The 18,835-nt window shown below is 36.5% G+C and overlaps 1 protein-coding gene across 2 annotated transcripts in view; it reads right to left on the reverse strand.

The window, feature by feature from the left end:
• MTA3 (metastasis associated 1 family member 3) overlaps nt 1-18,835 on the reverse strand; it is a 136,126-nt gene that overhangs the window by 90,705 nt on the left and 26,586 nt on the right. For both annotated transcript variants that reach the window (XM_064446122.1, XM_064446121.1), the window contains exons 5-6: nt 10,108-10,171; nt 8,868-8,985 (exon numbers count right to left, since the gene is read on the reverse strand). In XM_064446122.1, the coding sequence (XP_064302192.1) occupies nt 8,868-8,985; nt 10,108-10,171 (182 nt within the window). The remainder of the gene's footprint in view (nt 1-8,867; nt 8,986-10,107; nt 10,172-18,835) is intronic.

Raw genomic sequence — 18,835 nt, forward strand, 5'->3', positions numbered from 1 at the left:
GTACTATGAAGTAACAGAACAGATCCCTCTGCACAAGATTACAGCTGGGTTCCACTATTCTAAAACATACTTTTCTTTTATTAAACGAAAACAGAATTTTAGTGTGTATGGGAAACATTTAAAGAACCAGAAAAATACAATACACTGAGTCTAAGCATCCTGTACTTTCATAACATTAAAAATCCAAACAGTATGTAGAGGAGTTTCTTATTTGTCTCTTTAGTTGTAACAGTTTTAAAACTTAAAGCACTAGAATTCCTATACTCCCAAACATTAAGAGGTTTGAACTCTGAGCTTAATAGTTTCTGATACATCTAGTCTATTAAAAATAACATCCTCTTACAATTGAGTTGCAGTAAGAAACAAACAAACAAAAAAAAAAAAAAAACAACAGAGAAAACATTAGTAAACACCTCAAAAGGAAAAGTTTTAGAAGTTTTAGAAGTCTTGGATACAAGTTCTCTGAACATTACCCAAAATTTACAGCTTAAGTTTCCCCAACTGCTCCCCTTCTTCCTACTGGAACTCAGCTGCTTGAACTGCATTAATTCTAAAATACCTTGCCTTCAAGAAATGGAACCAACAGCACAGCAAGTACTATTTCTAGGCACTGTCTGCATATTTTCACATGTGCAAGGGGGGACTCTGGGTTTTTATAAAGACACTTTGAATATAGTTTATTATTTATTTTAAAAGAAAAAGCTTTGAACAGAATGCCTTTCCTATAGGCTATTTCTTCCTCCATTTCAGAGACTCTAATTCATCTTCCTCTCTGTGTCTTACTAAGAGGGTAGTCCTCTTCCCTGCCAACTCCACCCTTTGTACTGCTTTAAATGGCCAGAGAGTACCTGACTGTGTCAGATTCCTGCTCCATAAATAATTCCCCAGAACACAGCAGTCTCCTTTTAAACCTAGATATAGCAGATAAGCAGCACTGGGCTAGGAACAGGACTGCAGCGGGGAGGGGACCATTAGCATGAGAAAAATTCCACACAGCAGTACACAGGCATAACAGTGACTCTAATTGAGATCAGCCCTCCATGCTAATTAAAACAGGGATTTGCAAACAGTTTGCCACTGCTGGTGGCCATACTCAATTAGGACTAGCAGCACTTAGTACTAGCAGCCAGTTCTCTAGATAAACCTCTAAGCCTAATCATTCCCCACCACACCTGTCAAACTCTCGATGCTTGTCTCCTTCCATATACCTCTGCATGGAGACTAAAATCTCATTTCCCACCACCTGCCAATCAACCCTAACCCTTCAGTCATCCATCATCACATTTCCCACTCTCACATGCCTCTGTTTTGCCTCGTGATCTCTAGCTCCACATGTCCTGCTCAGCGCTCAGCATCTTTTCAGCAGGCACTATGAGTAGAGCCAGATGACCTGACAGAAGCTGCAGCTATACATAAGCAATTAATTAGCAGTAAAACATTCTTACCATGCACTTTCCACTGTTCAGATAAGCACATGCACACTGATAGTTGCAAACAGCTGCCACTGTGATGCTGACCAGGATAACATAGGTTGGGAATCTCTGTGTACCCAAAGACACCCTTCAACCACTTGAAAAACTTAAGACAGGTAGGGAAAGTTCAGAGGTTAAACCCCTCTACAATCCACTTTCTAGCTGGTGGTTTTGTGCTAAATCTCAGATATTACCCCATGTTTTAACAAGAGAGAAACATAATTCTTATAGGTTAGTAGTTGCTCTGTTAACTGAATCATAGTACACACAGTATACTTTTTCTTATATTGCAGTATTATAATCTAATTATACTGAAGACTTTTTGGTAGGTATTAATGCTGTTAGCTTAACATTCATGTTTGCACTTCCTAATCTTTGGGTGTTCCTTTTATTTTTAGACTGAGATTTGCTAAAAGCTCAACATATTGTCTCAAGTCTTTATGGAAAAGTCAGCTGAACTCGAGCACGCTAATGGCAATGACTGAACATATACGAAGAAGTTACCTACTACCCAGCATCATCACTGCAGAGAAGGTGACTAAGTAGCAGTTTGAGGTTGCTCTTGCAGCTTCCCTTAATGAAAAATAACTGGAGGCAAGCACAGAAAAAGATGTGGCCTGTGATCATCTTTGAAGTATAGGCATTTTGATTAAATGACTGTCCACTCATGTGCTTGCTTAGTAAGAGGTAAGCTTCCAGTCCCAGCTCTTTCTCTACAGATAAAGCAGCACTTTCCCCAGGATAAAAGACTGTGGGCTGAATCTCATCAGTAGGTTAAGCTGGAGCACCATAGTAAAATTGGTTCAAGTTGGAAGGGATCTCAGGAGACCTCTAGCCCAACCTCCTCCTTAAAGCAGGCTCAGCTGTGAGGTCAGACCAGATCTTTGTCCACTTGGGTCTTGAAAACCTCTAAGGACAGAGATGACACAACCTCCCTGGGCACTTGCTCCACCACCACCTGACCATCCTCAAGGGAAAAAAAAGTTTCTGCTCACAGCCATTCTGAACATTTCAAGTTACGTCTGTCTTACTTCATCCTCCCACTATCACCACTGTCAAGAACCTGTCTGTCTTCTCAGCAACCCCCCCACAGTCACTGGGGGGCTGCTCTTGGTCCCCCCCCCCTTGAAGCCACCTCTTCTCCAGGTTAAACAAGCTCAATTCCCTCAGCCTGTCCTTGCAGGGCAAGTGCTCTAGCCCAAACAAGTGTGATGGCCCCACTTTCTTCAATTTATTAATAACTTCCCCATATTGGGGGACTCAAACCTGGATGCAGTATATAGATGTGATTTAATGAGTGCTCAGTAAAGAGGGATAACCACTTTCCTTGATCTACTGGCTATGTGCCAGGTGACACAGCCCAGAATGCTGTTGCCCTCCTTCGCTGCCAGGGCACACGGCTGTCTTACCACCTTGCTGTCTGCCACCACCCCAGGGCCTTTCCCACAGAGCTGTTCCCCTCAGCCCCTTTGTTCCCCAATAAACTTCATACATTTATTAAATATATGAATAAGAGTACCTTCATATGCTGTATTTGTCCCTTCAGCTAGAACAAAATTGAAGTAAAATCTCAAGCCACAGAGGAAAACTGTCCTTGTGATTGAGACACACTACCAGATGTAGGGTTATTTTTTTAAGTCTTGTCACTCTTCTTTCATCCTCCTATTTGCTGTAACATTGTCCATTATTTCAGAGGGCATTCAAATGACTAAAGCTTTCTCAGACAATCAGTAGTCAAAAGGTCTACAAACTACCTAAGGGTCTAAAACCTTGGCAATGTGATGTTTAAAAAGGGAGCAAATACGAGAAATTCAAGTTAACTGTTAGCAGAGAAATCAAATGGCATTTGTGATTAATAGACAAAATTGGAGAGGTTCACATATTTCATGAGACACCTAAAAGAAAGTCTACCTCAAAATAAAGCATCTGTATGAGAGATTACAGAACAATTATATAGTATGAATGTTAACAAGTTATTTGGACAAGCAGCCTCTCAAAATTTCTATAGGAACTCAAGGATACAATAGCTACCAACAGTGATGTGAACTCAAATCCGTCTGTGCAACCTAGGGTGTGAAGGAGGGTATATGGGCTGAAGGGAAAACGTGGGCAAGCAAGCACTCTGAAGGCTCACAGCTATACTAGCCAAATTAGTAGAAATTGCAACAAAGATATCCAGGAGATAGGTCAGCCGCCTTTTATAAAGCAAAAAAAAAAATTACACCTCACATATAAAGTTCTGCAAAGAGATCATAGAGATACATAAGGAAGCTCAAGGTAACAGCCTACTGAATTTCTAATAGGCTTTAAACAAGTTTAAGGAAACTAAAAAACCACATGAGACATGACTGTCTGCAAGGATAAATAGCTGATGATCTCATTCAACAAAGCTGTTCTTACACTGGTGGGCTAAGTTTTCTTGAAAATGCCTATTTCAACATTTAAACATTTAACCTTGCCTAACAAAGCACTGTCCTACCAAAAGGTTCAGAAAAGGTTCATTCGCCATTGCTTGACAAAGCAAACGTTAACATCAGAAAACTCATTACAGTAAGTTACACTTATTCTCTAATTTTCTTTAAAATCATAGGAGATAGTTATTCTAAATTTTATTAGTTTTCTTGAAAATACAATTCAGGGTTTTTTGTTTGTCTGGTTTTTAGTCAGAGAATTCCTCCAAATAATTTCACTAGACTTAGGCATCATGACCAGAACGAAGTCACAATAAAGTTTGTTAGGTTTATTTAGAAATCATCTTTTGCTTCAGAAGTTTTAATCGAGCTTTGACAGGCAGGGGAACAATTATTGACCATTGTTGGCTTTGTTCCAGTCTTCCACCTGATTCAGAACCCTATGAATAAATAAAAGTAAGCCATTACTGAAGAAATTACTGATTTGGCCAATGGGGTTATTTTAAACACTTGGCTTCCCCTATCTATAAGAATACTTTGACAGTATTTGTTTAGCTAAGCTGTCACACATTTTACTGTGTGACAACTACAATTAGACCTACGATAGCATGCATGAGGCAGAAAGAATAGTGCAGGCATATGAGAGAAACATTTTTTAATGCATTAAAAGAAATCCTGTGGAGAAAAGTGTCTTTTTTTCCCCAGTTTCTCCCATTCTTGACCATTATACTACTTCATGAACTATATCCCCAAAGATATGTTGGTACTTTTCTCTCTCTTGTTCTCTGCTTTCTAGCCAATCATGTAACACAACTTGCCACTGTGTCAGTTGTTCTGCTGCTGAGAAATACTGGTTGAAATGCCAGGATTTAAAAACATTTGGTTTTAAACAGATCAAGCGGTGAGATAGGAACGGATCAGTATTCCACAAAAGTCTACCAAGTGTCTAAATTGATTTGCCTTGGAGCAATTTCCCTCACCTTCCACATACTTATATCCCGACACACAAAACAGGACTTAATAAAATCTGTTAGTTAAAGGTGACAGCAATTTGATCAATTTCAGAACAATTTATAAATAAGTACACCTTTTAACCAAGTAACAATGATGATAATGACTTCCCCAAGGCAAAAGTGTATACTTTTTTGTTGGTGTTTGTTTGGGTTTTGGTTTGAGGTTTTCTTGGGTTTTTTTGGAGCTTATTAGTCACTGTTTTATAGGTTGTTGATCAAATACAATAGGTGGATGCACCAGGCAGCACCTTCTGGCTATCACATGTAGAGAACCAGGTACCTTGCTCCCAGACTGTAGAGTAGGGATGCTTGAAACAAGAAATTCTTAGTCCAAATATGTGCTTTGGTTCTCCAAGATAAACCTTTTTATTCTTGCTATGTAGGAGGAGTAGAATGTAACGCCACACTGGACAGATTTTAAAACATGCAACTGATACATTCACAAAATAGGCCACTGGAAAAACATGTTGTTAAAAGCAGAGAAAGGACCTTCTTTTGCACCATACTAGCCAGAACTTGAGTCAATGCTGTAGAAGAGAGTCTCCTGTTCTCCACTGTAATAAGAGCAATTAAAAAGTCTGTCAAAATCTTTGAACTAGAGTCTAGAAAGACTGGAGCACTTGGCACTGCGGAGAGAAGGAAAGGTTTCACACAACCACAATATCATTCGTAACTGACAACTTTGATCACAGTTTTACTATCGAAGATGGTCATAACAAAAGTCTTAAGAGACTGCTGAAAGAAATCCAGTTTGCTCTTTCTCCAAAGTTACAGTCTTCATTAAATGTGTAATCTGTGCAATTTAGCTAAACCACTACAAACAAAAACAGCATAGAAAAACAAGGCTTAGCCATTTTAACCAGATTTAAGCTTTGTTTATATTTGTTTACTGTAACTGTGTAAAAGAGATACAGTGAATCATAAATCCAAGTGAAAAAAGTTGAATCTGTAATACTTTATTATGTATCTTGATTTTAATGAGCCTTTTAGACAATCTTTAAAATTAAAGTTCTCCAATTCACCCATGGGGTGGGTTGCGGGGAAGAAGGTATGGTGCATTGTCCAAAGTTTGGCCTAAGCACCAGGATTTGGAGTGTTTTATTCAAGGACAGAAAAATGGTAACATCAATTGGGGGGGGATATCTATTCCCCCCCACAAAAAAGTATATTGTTCTCCAATAAACACTAAAAATGACGGCAGTCCATTCAGAACATAAGTTATTACAGTATAGAGAAAAAGCAAGCAATTTGAGTTTATAATCTCCTAGAATACATCAGTGTGCTTTCATCAAAATAATTCAATGTTTGCAGAAGATGTGGAAGGGCTTTCAGATTTCAAAGAACTTTTTCATTTTTCAGCCACTTTGTGACTGCACTTCTGAAAGATAATCTGACCTGGCATGTTTTCAGTCATTTGAATTGGATTTATATGCCAGTAACTTTTAAAATAAAATATCTGATGGCATGTGAATCTTCGATTTTTCTACATCTTTTGGGTTTTTTAAAAAGGCTTTGGGGATTTTCTATAAACATAAAATATGCCTACCAACAAACTTTAAAAAGGTATACTCCCTTTACATCAAAACTGGTGTGGCAAATTTTACAGGTGAATAAAGTTAACAATGCTTTCTATTTCATTACATAATACTGTTATTAGATTACATAAAACCTAATTTTTCTCAAGTGATCCCTAACTGACTCAAAGTTGTCCAAGTTCTTTCTTTTAATTTGAGGTGATCATTCTAGGTTTTTAGTTTTAGAGTCATTCATTATGGCATAATCATTTGAACATACAGATCATTAGCCACTTTAAAATACAGGCCAAAAAATTAATTTCAAGATTCAGAAATCTTCACAGAATCCCATATTTTCCAAACATATCTACTTTATTCCACCAACTGTAGACATTGTTTAGATATGTTTTCATTAATGAAAAGGCTTGACAGTGAATGGATTAACTTTCAGGCTGTCAGCTTTCATAAAGACACAGTAACAGCTGAATCATCTTTTCCTTTTCCTTGGAGGTCAGAAGGCTACAGAAACGTTTAGATAACAATCAGTCAAAACTACAATAATTCAGATATTTTTATCCTCTTAAAACCAAATTCTTTTTTTCCACCAGCCACTGGAAATAAGTGCAGATTAATCCAACTAAATGGCCAAAGAAGTTCTCTGTACACCGTCAGGTCTTTCTCTGCATCTTGGTGTTTCTGAACCTTAATGACTGATGGACTATTATTATTGTTGCCTACTAAAGACAGCAAGAAGACTGCATCACTTACCGCATTTTGAGGATTAATGGGGAGTGAAAAAACAAAGACATTAACACACAGTGAAATTCTGTCTTCATGACATAAATGAGTAGATCATCTTTCTCTTAACTGAATCAAGGATTTAGAAAGTTAAGCTCCAGAACAACTAAACTTTTAATAAATATGGAATTTAATTTCAGGCAAAAATTAAATAAATAAAATTTCCATGGGAAAAACATCTACTTTGCATGTAGTATTCACTATTCCATAATTAGGCTCTGTCTTTAGCAACTTAAGTAGCTGAATACAGTAGGAAAAGACTTCCTGTCTGCCAGACAACCCCAGCTCATCCTGAAAACCCAACCATTCAACCAGCTACTTTGGAAGCGCATCAATACTCCCTGGCTACTTGATACACACAGCGAGACAGTCATTTTTCTCTTGGTCCTCTGGGAAGCTTTCCTCTTGAGCATATGAATATCTACATAATTATTTGTTTCCCTATGACAGGTACATTTCACAGCAAATATAGCAGAGTGTATCATATTCTAGTCATAAACTTGTTCTGAAACAAGTCTGTACGCCTTATAAACAAATCTGGAAAAGAATTCCTACATTTTGTTTCTAGTTATTAAAAGAAAAGTCAGAATAGTAACGGAGGTGAGCTACCAAACAGCATCCATCGTAAAATAATCTGCCACTTGCCAGAAATCAAATCATTCTTGGTTTATACAGTTTATTAAATAAGCTTTGCAGAAATAATACTTGTTTTGTACAAAAGAAAAGTCTTAACAGAAAAAAGCCCATGATGAATGGAAAACATACCATTTATACAAATACACCTATTTGGGACATTCAGAACTTCTTTGACTTAGTGCAAGTGACATAATCCCTTCTTATTAAGGAATAAATACCAAGATTCTTGAAAATAATATCTATGTCTAGATACGTCTCAGGAAACTTTTTCTTGTTAGCACTCAATGTAGAGTGGACATTTCACTGACAAAAATCAGCCCATTTTAAAATTTACTAAGTAAATATAATTGCAAACATACGACACAGCTGCTCATGCCTCTAAAACAACATCCAAACACTAAATAAATATGGTACTGAAATTTTGTTTAAAAGAATAAAGTTCTATGTAGCAAAAGACTAAAGCACAGGCAGTTGTGCTAGATTGCAAATAAATAAAATTAAATAAGAAAAATACCAGTGATTTTAAAGATATGCCAAAGCTCAAAACCTCTGTTTTAGTCCTGCTACAAAACAGACAAACACTTTGATGGAAACCAATATCTTAAAATAACAAAAAGACACATTATCTATGCAGAGCCTGTTTTAAAGGGAGAGAAAGAATAAATTTTTCACTTATTTTGTTATTGAGTTACTATCCTACAAAATGGGTTGGTCCTTAACATCATCGTTCCCTGAGGCCTATATCAAAGAACTAACTGGACCGTACAATTAAATAAACAGACACTGAATGCCTGAATTGTGTTATACACAAACTTGAAATGGACAATGTATTTTCAACAGCTATTCAAGTATCTTTTTTTTCTTTCTTCATAATACCTACTGATATTCATCAATTTTCTAAGACCTACTATTTTACTTTCTCTGCCTCTGTGCTGATTAATTTAGTTCAAAAAGTCAGCATAAGAAGTAATAATGAGAGATGAGGATTTTTATTTTTTTTTTTTTAACTCAAAGTTCATTTACCTTCTGCAAGCATGTCTGGCACATCTGCTTGATATCTAGGCCCCACTCTGATTTCTCCCTTGTCTGCTAAAAGCGTTTTCAGTGATGGGTCATACACCAATGAATAAAAAAAAGTATCCTAAAAAAGAAGACACATTTGCAACAGCATAACGATTTTTAAAATTAGGTTTGTAAATCTGTTAAAGTAACCCTCCTCGCACACTTTTACAGAGCACAGGTTTGGTACATTAATCCTTAGTTTAAATAATGCAGATGTTTTGTGAGTACTTTTCAATGGCTAACTGAAGCTTCTCCCATTGCCAGGAGTTGTTTCAGAACAGAGCAATAATGAAAAGATTCAAATAAAAATATATCACTGAATTTGAAAAGAATTAATGCTAACTGCTTTCTGAATTTAACATTTCCTCTCCTAAATATTTCTACCATACTGACTTTGCATTATAAATTAGTCTTAAAAAGTATAAAATGCTGCCACTGTCTGAAAGAGACTTACACAAAAGTAGTATTCCCATATCTGGTACAGTCACCTGAAGTGTAGGGCAAGTCCTGTTTTCAGAAACATTTTTACCAATTATCAGTGGGTCCGGTATAAAAATTTGAAAGTAAAAGCATGCTAATTTCAGCTAAAACACACTGTCTGCCTGATGTTATAGTAAGATACTCCAAAGAAAATATGTTCATTTTGAAAGGTATACTGCAATACAATTATTTTTCAAATTCTTGGGGAATTTTCTTCCCCTCTGGTAAGGCTAGGCACTCTAAGTTCCTTCCACAGGAAATAAAAGGTGAGGAAACACTTTCCGTACAATAATTCAGAGCCCTTAAAATTAAACTCCTATGATAAGTTGCCCTCTACAGGAGCTCTCTTGCTTTCTCTGTCCACTGACCTATAGGAAAACAAAAAGTAATTTAAAAAAGACCACCTAAGGAAAAAAAAAATCACCACGTGAATCCCCCCTTAAGTATCACTACAGAAAAAAGTCTGTATACTTTTCTTTAAGACACCATATGAATTACTTCAAATTCAATATTTTCTTAATATTCATAATAAAACCATTAAAGTGTCAATTAAGTTTTTATCCAATAACATATTTAAAATCAGTGTTTCCAACAACATTATTTTTCTAACTTATAATCAAAAACAGATTTTCAAGGTATTGTTTGCCCACATTTTAAAAATACAGCCATAGGAATTCATAAATCCATCCCAATATTTACCAAAATAGAAGTCACATGTTACCTCTTTCTCCAGATATGACAGCACAGATTCTGTCTCATTCAGGAGTGCAACACTGCATTTTCCCCTACACAAACATAAGGGAGAAAGGTTCAAACAAATTGCAAATAAGAAGTTCACATTTTTATTAAATCAAAAAGTTATTTGCAAGAAAAAGATCTAGACATACTTTAAACTTTTACATTAAAAATACAATAAATGCACTTTGCCATACTTGTAAGATACCAAAATTAACATCAAAGCAACAAAATGAATGGCTGTACTGACCCAAGCACTCAAATACATAAGAAACCTGCAGTACTGGGCAAGAGTTTCAGAAATAGAGAAGCAATAAGGAAACAAGAAGTACCATGGCAAACAATAAATAGACATACAAGTAATATAAAGGCCTGGATGAATGAAACATCACCTCCCAAGTGACTCACCTCCAGTAAGTCAGTGCCTAATTTGAAAACAAATAGCTCAAACTAGAAACAATATAAGATTTTGCCAATGACCTGTAAAAGTAAAGTACTTTTCTATTTTGAATGGAATAATTTCTAGTAATTAATCATGAAATTCTATTCATTTCTTCTATGGCCACAATAAAATGCAAACTACCACATTTCTGTGCCAGCTGGCAGTAGAAAGCTTCCCATTATTCAGTAGTGGTACAGATCTGCCCACATATAACACATGTAAGATAACGCAACGGGAGTTTGACCCCACTACCACCACCCCTTTCTCCTATCTCCCTCTCATCCCTTTCTCCCCTCCAACATTCCTTTGGCCTCAAATTCCTCTGCCTCCAACTTCTCTGTAAATAATCTGCAGAGTTATGTAGAACAAATGGTATTTTCAGACACATATAGACATGGATGAAAAATGTTAAGTGTACTGAATCATCTTGCTAGCAACTGGCATTTTTATGCTATCATTTTAAACTGAACTACCATTTTATAATAATATACATTTATTGCCCCTTAAATACATCATCTTGTATTTCATGCACCTAAGTTATAGTCTACCAGTTTAGTCGGTATTTACCAGGAGGTTCCAGTAGCCTTATACACATGGCTATAGGACCTCTGCCCAGAACACCCTTCTCCCCGCTTCTCCCATGGAACAGACCAGCACACACATATAGAAAAGATAACTCTGTGCAGAGCCCTTCTTGATTTTAAGGTAACACCAAATAAATTATTGTAAAAAGCATCGTTCATTTCAGTGAATGTTGACTGTTAAGCCCAACCATAATCATAGATGCCAATTGTTAATGGCTGATTATTAAATGAGCACGCCCGGCTAATGTCTTATTACCATTGCACATCACCGGAAATGGGGTTAAACCACTCATTAAGTCTGCAGTAGACAACCTCCTGAATTTCTCTTAATCTCTGTATTTGTCAGGAGAACCATTACCAACAAAGAGAAATGGTGGAATGATAAGCGAGAAAAATCTGAGCACCGTACACAACAGCAGATGAAGAGACTCCCACAGCAGAGAACTAGGAAAACTTCTCTATACCCAATGATGTCTTTGAATATTTTTTGAAGCTTTTGGCCTTGATAATTCTACAACATTCACTTCTAAAAATTAATTATATTTTGTACCCTGAAGACAGGTTGTCAACTTTTTTTGATTTTTTTTTTTTCAGGTGTTAAAGGCTAAACAGTTTACCTTTCCAGTTTGCCTCTGTACCATATTCTTCCAGGATGCTCTCTCTCCACTACAACCTACCCTAATTTAACCCAAATTATTGCACAGGCATTCCTTCACCATCATTGCAGCTTCAAGAGTATTTTATTGACTGACCTTATACCTTATTGTTGGTAATTTAAAAAATTTTATTTTATTTCATTAAGAGATAAGATTAATCTCTTGGCTTCTAAGTGAGCGAATGTCCATTTGGTATTACATTCCTTTGTACAACATTTAAACCATCTAATGGCTGAAGTCACACATTTTACATGTATATATGACATCTCACATACATGGACTAGAATCTCAAAAAAGACAACACTATACATACAGTAGTAGATACCATACTAAAATTGAAAAAAAAAAAGAAGAATTTGAAAACAGTTAAATTACATAAGGTCAAAATTAGAAAAAATTATCTGTATTACCAGTTACCAGTTTCTATAATCTAGAAACCTGAAATACTTATTACAAATCATTTAAAATCTTTACCAAACACATAAAAGCCTACTGTTTATATATCTCCTCTTTTCTTTTCCATCAGAGGAAAATCCTATCAGCCTACTGTAAATGGTCTAGTAGGTTGAACCAAGCTTCTAGCTCAATATATTGTCTCTCGCATCTCTCAATCATGGATGCCTAGGAAATAACTTAACTGAATACAGATTTGCAGTGATATGTCCCTAAATAGTCTCCAACCACCACTACACTCTTCACTCTTTCTTCCAACACTAATAATCAAAATGCCCTGGAGAGAAAGTTAATGTGGTTTAAACCACATTATGACAAGACACTGAGTTCTTTCCTTAAGGCAAGCATCTATAAACCCAGAGCTTCCCCAGGTTTAAGTATAATATTCTCCTCCTGACAGCATTCTGGAACTGCGTTCACTAATGTTTTTAAGCAATTTCAGATAATTGGGGCAGATGGAGCTATATCAAATAAAGCATCAATAACAGGATAAAATCTGACTATTCTAACCTAGACAGAGGCAAAAAGGGAGCTAGCTACCTACAGAGACAAGTAAAGCAGAAGTGAGTACGCACAGCATTTATGTGATTGTAAGATCAGTTACACACCAAAATAAAATTATACTCTTTACAAAGATACTGGGATTTCTTGAAGTTTTTATTTAGGCTGGTAGAGTATAATGTCATAGTTTCACTGTCCTACTGGTGGAGTCTCCTGCCCGAAATGTGTCACAAAAACTAACCAAACCAAGGTAAAAATTACAAAGAATTACCCAGCTTTCATGAAATTAAAAAAAAAAAAGTTGTCTAACAGTTATTCAGGTATGAAACCTTCCTCTTACCTGACTCCAATTTAAGATATATTCCTCCACCATGCAGCATTCTGAACTTAACTGGCATCAATAGGGTGAATTTCTAGTAAATAGCATCAGAAGGGCTCAGTGATGTTAAGATTCCCTGTCTGACTTTGACCGTTTTCTCAAATTAAAAATATTCAGTAAAATTATTTACTACCTACAGAATTAGGCAAAATTTATCTTCTATGAATGTTGAGGGAAAGTTTCAGATACCTCAGTGGTGTACAAATAACCACAAACAAAAAAATAAGTTAGCGTTTATGTCTTCACTTACAATTTAGTTCTGATGAGACAAAACTGCCAATTCAGAATCCTTTCTGCTCTTAGATATACTTTGTATTTAAACTGGTCACAAATAAAAAGTTTCTCCATTGCTCTGGTAAGAATACCAACAAAACTTGTTATAATATTAAATCAGTCAGCAATAAAGTAATTTAGAGATCTTGCAGTATAAAAAGACAAAGCATGCCCATGCATATACGCTCATGATATTACTAGCCTCTATCATATAAACCACTCAGGATTCATTTGCTTCCCCTGTCTTAGGAACAAAAGCTGCAACTCCTTTTTCCTTTCTTTAAAGCATTAACCATGTGAAAGCTGTTTTCACGTTACACCTTCCTTCACTCCCATTCATCAGAAGGTCTTGTCTGCATTTAATTTTTTTTATATCTTTCAAGCGACTCCGCCAGTAGGACGACAACTCCTGATCGTTTATACCCATCAGCTAAGGGATGCCTAACAACCTACTTCTCCACACCTACAGGCTGCTTCCATACTTCAGTGAAGCCCTTCTGATACAATATAGAAATGAGACTCAAACACTTTCTACAAAAATACTCTGAAATACTACTTTGGAAAAAATGCCTTAGTGATTTTGTAGAAAAAGTTTTCTTCTCCAGCCTTAGCAGAAAGCTAGGACCACATAGCCCCAAAACAAAAATGTTAATCATCTGTAACTGAAACAGCAACACACAGAACCGCTAATGAGGATTCTAAAAAAATGGCAAGAAATACTAGTCATCATGACAGGTAGAAGTCTCAGTGCAGTGAACATAAGGAATTTCCTCCTCTCCTCCTCCCCCCCCCCCCCCCCCCGCCGTTTCAGGGAGCTATTTTTTCATTTGCATTGGCTTTTTGTTTGGTTATTTTGTTAACTATTGTCCTGGCTTTGGCTGGGATAGTTCATTTTCCCCCTAGTAGCTGGTATAGTGCCATGTTCTAGATTTAGTATGAGAATAATGTTGCTAACACACTGATGGTTTAGTTGTTGCTAAGTAGTGCTTATGCTAGTCAAGGACTTTTTCAGCTCCCCATGCTCTGCCGGGTACACAAGAAGCCGGGAGGGGAGGGGGCACAGCCAGGACAGCTGACCCCCAACTGGCCAAGGGGATATAAGGGGATATCGCACACCATATCATGCCATGTTCAGCGCATGAACTGTGGGGAGCTGGCCAGGGGCAGTGATTGCTGCTCGGAGATGGGCTGGGTGTTGTTCGGCAGGTAGTGAGCAATTGCATCACTTGGGTTTTTTTTACCTGGGTTTTGCACACACACACACACACCCTTACATCATCATCATAACTATTACTATATTTTAATTATTAAACGGTTCTTGTCTCAACCCATGTGTTTTCTTGCTTTTGCCCTTCCAATTCTCTCCACCATCCCACCAGGGTGGGGGGATGGGCAAGCAGCTGTGAGGCGTTTAGCTGCCTGCCAGGAACAAAGAAAAGGAAAATAAAAAGAAAGAACTGGAAAATAAATGACAGCTTTGTCAGACATTCATAGATAAGACTCTCTTGGACAATTCAATGAAGAGCTAAAGAAAATTAAACACCCTACATGAGATGTCAGTTAGTATGTGCATCCAGAAAGAGAGATTTCAAAGGGAGTAAGCAGAGATAAGACTTAACAGGCCTTGAAAACTGAAGACAAAAGCATACTATGTTTGAGTGAGACCCAATGGAGGAATGAAAAACATGTGGGAACATAACTCAGACAAGATCATGACAACAATCGATATGTAGAACAGAGAAGTACAACAAGACTTCCCTTACTAAGCTGTTCCAATGAAGACACAGACGATGATAAACAGCTCAGGAACTTAAGCTGTACGAAAAAAGTGGTACCAAGGCTATTATACAAGACAATGTTATGAGAAGATTTCAGTGTAGCCTGGTTAAACCACCTAGAGTAAAACAACAAATTTTCCAGAAGATACACTTACTTAATGCATGGGGGGGGTGGGGGGGAAGTAGGGAGGGAGAGGGGAGTCAGACTTCTTGTTCACACTGTCTGATGATTGTCCTTTACTAAGTTTTTTCTTAAAGTAATCAAAAACATAGTTTCAAATATTTACCAAAATTTATAAAACTGATGCAGACACTCATCTTTCAAAACTACTAAAATGAATCGAAATCAACAGCAACTGTTTTCATCTTCTGAAGTCCTTGTTTGTTTTGGCACAGCCCCCCGTACTTTTAAACCACTGGAAAGCTCTACAATTCCTGTTCTGCTATTCTTGCAGGCTATTTTTCATATTTTCACCATATGAGTAATCCCACAAGATACAAACTTTAATAAGGATTTCTTGGGTCAGGAGGTATGCAAACAAAAATTAAAGTAAGAAATTATAAAAGAAACAAAACAGTTAGTGCCTGTTAACCAGGACAAACCATAAGAGTGGAAAAGGCAACCTCATGGGTATGGTATCATGCCATGTAAGTTTCCTATTTTAACTTCGATGCAGTCTGGGTGAGAATGATGCAGTGTAAGAACTCTCAGAACTCACTGCTCTGGGTTCCCACCAAGTCAATGAAACTTGATATGCATTGGTCATTCAGACACAAGCTGAAGAAAGTAATATAGGCAGGCATGACCCCATGGACTCTGAAATTCTGCTGTTAAATTATTAATTGCCCTCCTGAATATGACAGAATTGTATTGGACAATTCTGTACAGATATACCAATTATCTCTTGATTATCTTAATCAAGAAATGTTGGTCTCAGCAGAGATTTGGAACACAGAAGTGCAAGTCACTAGCTAGACAGTCCAACAATAAAACAACAGGAGAGAATATTAGGAAATACTATGCTTATGAGGAAAACCTGATTTGATTTTAACATATGCTGTTACTTCAATGACAACCAGAGATTAAAACTAAGAAGGTGCATAATGAAGAGGGGAAAGGTTTTGTGCAGGAATAGAACTCGGGAGTAACCTTTCCTATACTCAGTATAAAGAGAAAGAAGGGGGGGAAAAAAAGGTACAGAAACTGAGTAGAGGAGGGAGCTACCTTAAATAAAAAAGGTTTTTCCTGAACTCTTAACTGGGAAACTGTTTTGAAGATTTCCAATCAAACAACCACTTTGAGCCAAGTCTTGATCCCTTACAAACAGTCTAAATTGCAGTGATGATCACTAAACCACAGACTAGGAATTGTGGAGCCCAAAGAGCTTCTGCTAATTATATGAAATTGATTCTCCAGTTATGGGAGGTCAATACTAAGAGTTACTCATGTAGTTTACTTTTAAGTGCAGTTTAAGGGGCACAGAATGATGCTCAGACACGTACCGAAGTCTTTAGAGCAAATTTCAAGTTCTCCAGATTGCAAAGACACAGCTGAAGAGGAAGCTATTGCACAACACTATAAACAAGGAAATAAAAGCATCATCATAGTGATTTAAATCTGCAACAGACCCCTAACTAGAGCTTGACTTTTAAAATATTCAATCAATAACTGGAACTGACAGAAGAAAGATCTACACTGTATTGATTCATTCTTAATTGGCCTGATCTTAACTCTGCTCATTTACAGAGCCAATTCAAACATAGGAAAAAAAAACCCAACCAAACAAAAAACATTTGACAGGTGAATACTACTGGGATCTGTGTCTCCAGGAAAAGGACAACAACCTCTCAAATAGTACAAGATTATGTATCTATGGACATAAGATAGACTAATAAACTTGGTATTACCTGATTAACACACTCTTTATCAAATAAAATTAAAACCAGAATGCACAGCAAACTGATTATGTACATTTAAATGGGCCAGTTTTAGGTTTGGGGTTTTTTTTTTCATGGTTTTGTTTGTTTGTTTTGTTGTTTTTTGGGTTTTGTTTTTTAATAAAGGGTATGTTTGGGAAGGATTAAGAAAGATCTGCAGCTTTCAGAATCTGAGATCAGAAAGGTTTTTTGAATTAAGGTCATAGGTATATAGAAAGCTTGAATTTGCTGCTTATGCCAAGCAACAAATATAATCCACTAAGAAATACAAGAAACACTTAGTTCATCCAATGACAAATTAAATAAATACTCCCCATTAAAGATCAGGTTGCAGATTTATTAGTTATTTGAATAATCTCCATAATGACAAACATGCACATAATGCACAGATATCATACACAGCCATGTTGAATCCAGAAATCAAGCTCAGCAAGAATTTCAGCATCTTGAAATTGTATCCAAGAAAACACCGTAAAAACTGTGTCAATGAAAACAGTCTCCGGAAGGAGAAAAAAAATAAATAAAAACAACAACAACAAAAAAACCCTCCACCAAACAAAAACCTATGTGACCAGAATCCCTGCACTTATAAAAACACTAGTGGTACATATACATATAGGTAGCACCGATAAAACTACAAAGCATATGGTAAATTATCCATCACTTGGAAAGTTTTTCAGCCAAGCATGGATGTCTCACTGAAATATACAATTTAATTCTAGCACAAAGGGTTGGGTTCATGTCAACAGTTGCTGCACAAAACTGTGTGGCCTGAAACAGGAAAAAGAGCAACTAAAGAGGTCACGACAATCCTGTAACCACTCTTCTTTGGTTCCAGGGAAGAACTGTTAAAAACTTGTATTCAAACTCCAACTGACTAGAAAGATTGTTGAACAGAAGTAGTTTAACAAGTTTCATTTTTATTTACTCAAATATTTATCACCCTGCTGTAACTAAGAAAAAAATTTGACAAAGCAGTACTTTATTCTTTAACCCTAACAGAAACCCACAGAACTCTATCAACCAACTAAATCACCAAGATGATAGCAAGGGAACATATTATACATGTTTGAAATCTTTCCCATTCACAAATGGTCACCACTCTTTGACTAAAGTCCAAACAGCTTGAGAATAGAGAAAAGTTTCAAATTCTCTGTATAAAAGCCCCTTTTTTGCATCAATATGTTCATATTTCTTTTTTTTTTAAAGGATATGTGTTATTGCAGTATAGAGCAGCCCCAAAGACTCACACCTGATTTTATTACAACACCTGAGAATGCTTGCCTTATATCTGCTTTCCAAACACTTAAAATAACAATAACAACAATAAACAACCCCAAGACTCACACACAGTTATTTGCAAACAAGAACTAAGCGAAGATAATGAAATGGCAAGACAAACCCTGATGGATAAATAAATTCTTCTACACAATTCTTATGAAGTATTAAATTTAAAAGCAATTACAAATTATCTTAGAAGTTAATGCAATCTTTTACAGCAATCTAAATGTGTTTACTACCGATTAACTCTTGAGACCCTCTTTAAAGCCCAAGTCAGATGACCCAGTGCATCTCTCTAACAAGATAACCATTTGCAGATTTTTATACGAGGGACCCATTTCACCACATTCTGAGTTTTACAGTGAATTTTACAACACGGGCAAACAATTTCACCTTTATGACAGCTTTCAACATTATTTCCCCTGTGCC

This window comes from Phalacrocorax carbo, chromosome 3, assembly GCF_963921805.1.
Source record: "Phalacrocorax carbo chromosome 3, bPhaCar2.1, whole genome shotgun sequence".
NCBI classification, from domain to species: Eukaryota; Metazoa; Chordata; class Aves; order Suliformes; family Phalacrocoracidae; genus Phalacrocorax; species Phalacrocorax carbo.